General features: G+C 51.3%; 1 protein-coding gene across 1 annotated transcript in view; it reads left to right on the top strand.

The window, feature by feature from the left end:
* The window catches only part of LOC143016894 (glycogen debranching enzyme-like), a 16,038-nt gene that overhangs the window by 5,646 nt on the left and 5,392 nt on the right, over positions 1-5,000 (top strand). The window contains exons 8-19 of the mRNA XM_076171455.1: positions 38-140; positions 228-325; positions 418-563; positions 1,191-1,378; positions 1,870-1,993; positions 2,604-2,764; positions 2,847-2,948; positions 3,270-3,416; positions 3,695-3,845; positions 3,956-4,080; positions 4,283-4,392; positions 4,488-4,622. Coding sequence (XP_076027570.1) covers positions 38-140; positions 228-325; positions 418-563; positions 1,191-1,378; positions 1,870-1,993; positions 2,604-2,764; positions 2,847-2,948; positions 3,270-3,416; positions 3,695-3,845; positions 3,956-4,080; positions 4,283-4,392; positions 4,488-4,622 — 1,590 coding nt within the window. The remainder of the gene's footprint in view (positions 1-37; positions 141-227; positions 326-417; positions 564-1,190; positions 1,379-1,869; positions 1,994-2,603; positions 2,765-2,846; positions 2,949-3,269; positions 3,417-3,694; positions 3,846-3,955; positions 4,081-4,282; positions 4,393-4,487; positions 4,623-5,000) is intronic.

The raw sequence follows: 5,000 nt of genomic DNA, 5'->3' as shown, positions 1-5,000 counted from the left end.
AATAAGTGTGTGTGTGTGTGTGTGTGTTTGTCTGCAGTACACAGTCATCAGACATCCAGCAGAGCTGTGAAAGCTTCAGACACAGAGTGGAAGAGTTAAACCAGGAACTCTACAAGGAGATGAGACAACATGAAGAACAGGTGTGTGTGTGTGTGTGTGTGTGTGTGTGTGTGTGTGTGTGTGTGACTTGTACACATCTGTAACTCTCCATCTGTTTTGCCATCCAGGCGACTAACTGCATTGTGGGAAGTGTCGTTCATGAGCGTCTTGCTGATCAGGGGCCAAAGCTGGGCGCCGTCACACGAGAACACCCTCTGGTCACCAGGTAACCTCTCCATGGCAACGCTCTGCTGCCGTGCTGCTGGTTGAAGATGATTGGTCGTGGTAGAGTGAAGGATGGGTTTTGTGCCTCCTCAGTTATTTCACCTTCCCCTTCCATGAGATGACCTTTGAAGAGGAAGAGCAGCTGATGAACCAGGCAGACAAGGCGTGTCACTTCCTGGCTCATCATGGCTCTGTGATGGGCGCTGACGCCCTGAAGAGCGCGGCTGAGCCCTTCTTTGGTCAGTTTATCCACTTTTCCACTTCCCCCTTTTCTTTCCTCAATTCTCTGCAGCACGAACGTGTTTTTATGTTTTAAAACCATGGAAACGTGCCAAAGACAATGATGGTGCACTTCTACTCTGCCATCATTGAGTCCATCCTCACCTCCTCCATCACCATCTGGTTCGCTGGAGCCACCGCCAAGGACGAGAGCAGGCTGCAGCCAATCATCAGAGCAGGTGACGGTCTGCAACCTGCCGTCCCTCCAGGACCCTGAGGCGGGCAGGCAAGACTGTGGCCGACCCCTCCCACCCTGGACACAAACTGTTTATAACCCTCCCCTCTGGCAGGAGGCTGAGGTCCATCAGGACCAAAACCTCACGCCACAAATCCAGCTTCTTCCCCTCTGCAGTGGGCCCGGGTCCACTGACCTCACAATCAGAACTATGGGTTCTTGCACATTCGTACCCTGTAACTTGCATGTTTAATTGATTGATTTAATTTTGTGTGTTTTAATGACTGAATGTTTTGCACAGTGGTTGCTCTTCTATGTTGATCGCACCAACGACCAGAACAGATTCCTTGTAAGTGTAAACTTACTAAAGCTTTTGTGATTCTGATTGTGACGTGTGTGTTGGTGCGTGCAGGTTCAGACGTGTACCTGCGGAGGGAGCTGCTGTGTCAGGAGGACAGAGTGAAGCTGCGTTACGGAGACAAACCCGAGGACTGTCCCTACCTGTGGACACGCATGAAGACGTACACGGAGATCACGGCTCAGATCTTTGCCGGCGTGAGACTGCTGGACTGCAGCCGCACGCCGCTGCACGTGTGCGAGGTATTGCCATGGAAACACACTCACGTCTTCAGGCTGTAGCATGTTGCTCATCTGAGCTGACGGAGGCTGCGTTTCCCTTCATATATTACAACTTTACTGTTCTTACCTTTCCACAAATCCTTCAGAATCTCTAAAGTCTTGGATTCTTCTTCTCTTTGTTCCATCTGTGAGCCGCTCCACACCCTCACCTGTCTCACACAGGCTCAGGCGCATCACAGTCTGAAGGGGGCGGGGCCACGTTAGATGGAGAACAACGATCCAGCTGATCCTCGTTCACAAAGCTGCATTATGCAGAGCCGCCACAAGATGGCGCCGGTTTGCATCACAGCTGTGATAGAAACTGATCAGACCTGGGACCCGATCATAAATCTGAGCTATCGAGTGTAAATTCGACAGCAGAAAAGACAACCTGCCTGTTTACTGAAGGTGTCAATGTAAAGGTCAGAGGTCAGGCTGCTCAGGTTAACTGCACTGTGTGTTGCTCTCTGTAGGCGATGCTTGCTGCAGCTCGAGCCGTCCGGCCAAACCTCTACGTGATAGCAGAGCTCGCGTCCCCCGATCAGCTCGCTGACAACGTGTTCGTAAACCGCCTGGGAATCACCAGTGTGGTGCGAGGTACCGAACGAACCAATCAGCAAGCTGCACGCCCGCTCTGCCTGCTTCCTGTCGGCCTGCTTCCTGTCCCTGGCTGCCTGCGTGCTGTTGTGTGTGTTTGTTGGTGTCGGAGTGTGCGCGTGTGGCTTCGCTGTGCTAAGCACGACAGCGCCCTCATGTGTGCACACGCTGCAAGTACATGAAGCAACACAAAGTGCAGGTGGTTGTGATACAGAAGCGATGATGAAAGGTTAAAGGTCATGAATCTGCACTTTATACCTCAAGTGTTGAACCTGAGCTTCAGGTTGTTTGTGGTTTAAACCACAATACAGTGATTGATCCTCACTTATAAGGGGATTTGATCCTTTATAGACACGTGATGATTTAGTTACAGAAGAGGCTCAGGCTGCGTTCAAACATGGCTGATGTTCAAATGGACTGGCAGCGTATTGAAACCAGATGAGAACGATCAATCATCACCAGCTTCATGTCCAGAAGGGAAGGCTCGGTTTAGAGTGAAAACAAGTCAAAACATAAACACACACTTCCACTCAAATCAGTTCTTATATGTTATGATCATGTTATGTTATGATCTTATGTGTGTGTGTGTGTGTGTGTGTGTGTGTGTCAGAATGTGTAGGTGCAGGGGGCAGCCAGCAGGGGGCATGGTCCTGGTTTGGCAGGGAGCCTGTGGCCTCCTTCATCCAGCCGAGCCTTCAGCCTCTGGTACCAGCTGTGGCCCACAGTTTGGTCATGGACGTGTGCCACAGCGCCCCCCAGGGACAGGTACAGGTACAGGTGATGTTTACATGTGACTGTCCTGCAGCACACGCTCCTGTACTTGCTGTTGTACTGGTCTTGTTCTGTGTTTCAGATGCATTCAGCGTTTGACTTCCTGCCCCGTGCTGCTGTCGTCTCCATGGCCTGCGGTGCTACAGGAAGCATCAGAGGACACGACGAGCTGCTTCCTCATCACGTAAGGCCACATGGGAATCATCAGAGGGGTTCTCCACCCTTACACACTCTTCGTACACACATATACAATTTAGCAAGTCAGGAAGGAGATCAGGGCCATTATTCTTCAAACCACAGCAGCAGGAAGGTGTGTGTTTGTGTTTGTTTGTGTTTGTTTGTGTGTGTGTGTGTGTGTGTGTGTGTGTGTGTGTGTGTGTGTGCGCGTGTGTGTGCGCGCGCTTGAGAATACAGCAGCTGGACTTGGTAATGAAGGTCTTGTCCAGTCCTGGACGACTCCAGGATGTAACCTGTGTGTGTGTGTGGGTTCTGGTTTGTTGTCCAGATCTCAGAGGACGGTCCGTACGCCTGCTGGAACCCTGACCCTCACAGCCGTGACCCCGCTCGCCTCAGCCTGGACTCGGGCCTCCTGGCTGCCAAACTGGCCCTGAACAGGCTGCACCAGGACCTGAGTGCTCAGGGCTTCACTCAGGTACCACACACACACACACTCAACCCTTTGGACGGCTCAGTATATTTCTGATATTGATAAGGGAAACATGATCTCATCCTGAAGCCTCTGATTGGTTGTAGTGTTGACCTCAGTCTTCTCCATTGTTAGCTGGAAGGTGATCATATGCAAATTATCTGGACATACAGGTGGGAGGGGCCAAACCATCAGGGGAGACCTGATGATCAGACTTCTCAAAGCTCCCTTTAGCTCTTACCTCAGACCCTTTGGTGTCTGCTCCTGGTTTTGGTTCTTCTCAGGTGTATGTGGACCAGCTGGATGACGACGTGGTCGCAGTGACTCGACACTGTCCCAGCAGCCACCAGTCTGTGGTCGCTGTGTCACGGAGAGCCTTCCACAACCCTGAGGAACAATGCTGCAGACGTGATCTTCCTCCAATGTTCTTACCAGGTGGGATGACCACAATCAGATCTGAATCCCAAACCTGTTCCTGTGTAAACCTGGACCCCTTAACCTTGCACAGGCTTGTATGTTTGAACCTTATGTTTCCTGCATCACAGGTCAGATCCAGGAGGTCGTACTTGAGGCTCGTACCATCAGGAGGAGCAGAAGCTCAGACAGAAAACATGATGACATCATGAACGGCCTGTCAGAATACAGCGTGGAGGTCAAAGAGCACATCCAGGTATGGTCAGCTGCAGTCCCTGTGAAGACCAGCTGTGATTGGCCAGAAAACACAGGCGTCGTAGCCAATCAGGCGGTGTTCCTCTGCAGCTTGGTGATGAGGGATGGTCCTTTCAGCAGGCCACCTCAATACTAACAGGTTAACTGTCTCAGTGTGAAGCTTTGTGATGAACTCTGAACTCTGAACTCTGGACGTGTTCCAGCTGAAGGACAGTGACGTAGTGAAGAAGACAGATGTGTCCAAACCCAGCGGGGAGTATGGGCAGGAGGTGGAGTTTGAGCGACTCACACCAGGCAGCGCCATCATCTTCAGGTAAGATGAGATGATCCATGCCACAGGTTAGTCACAGTCCTGAATCCGTCCATGATCTGCACCTGCACAGCCCAGTCTTGTTTGTTCCTCTGCAGGGTGAGTCTGGATCCCAGAGCCCAGGAGCTGCTGAGGGCCCTGAGGCATCACCTGGTCCAGTTCAGTCCTCAGTACCAAAGGGACAGCAGCCCTGAGCCCAGCACGGCCAAAGCCCTCGAGACGCCCCTCAGGACGTACGTATGCACGCACGAGACTACGACTTCTACTGCTAATGCTACTGCTACTGCTGCTGCTACTACTGCTGCTGCTACTGCTTTTACTCCTAATGCTAATGCTACTGCTATTACCGATACCGCTATTACTGCTAATGCTACTGCTATTACTGCTACCACCTTTTTTACAACTACAGCTAACTATAATCCTGTAGTGTTCTGTATTATCTGGAGGATTAAGGGGACTAGCAAGGTCCCTATTAAAAAGGACCATCGCCCAGACTGTCCACTGTGCGGCGCTGTGGCATTGTAAGCAAATGAATTTGGTACTGTTCGGGATTTATTACTGCAGCTCTCCTGATACAAACCAGGTATTATATGAGATGCTGACAGGCAGCC

This window comes from Genypterus blacodes, unplaced genomic scaffold, assembly GCF_046128005.1.
Source record: "Genypterus blacodes isolate CSIRO-AG114 ecotype Tasmania unplaced genomic scaffold, CSIRO-AGI_Gbla_v1 ptg000250l_1, whole genome shotgun sequence".
Lineage (NCBI taxonomy): Eukaryota > Metazoa > Chordata > Actinopteri > Ophidiiformes > Ophidiidae > Genypterus > Genypterus blacodes.
Note: the sequence above shows the minus strand (reverse complement) of the source record. Positions and strands in the feature narration are given on the sequence as shown.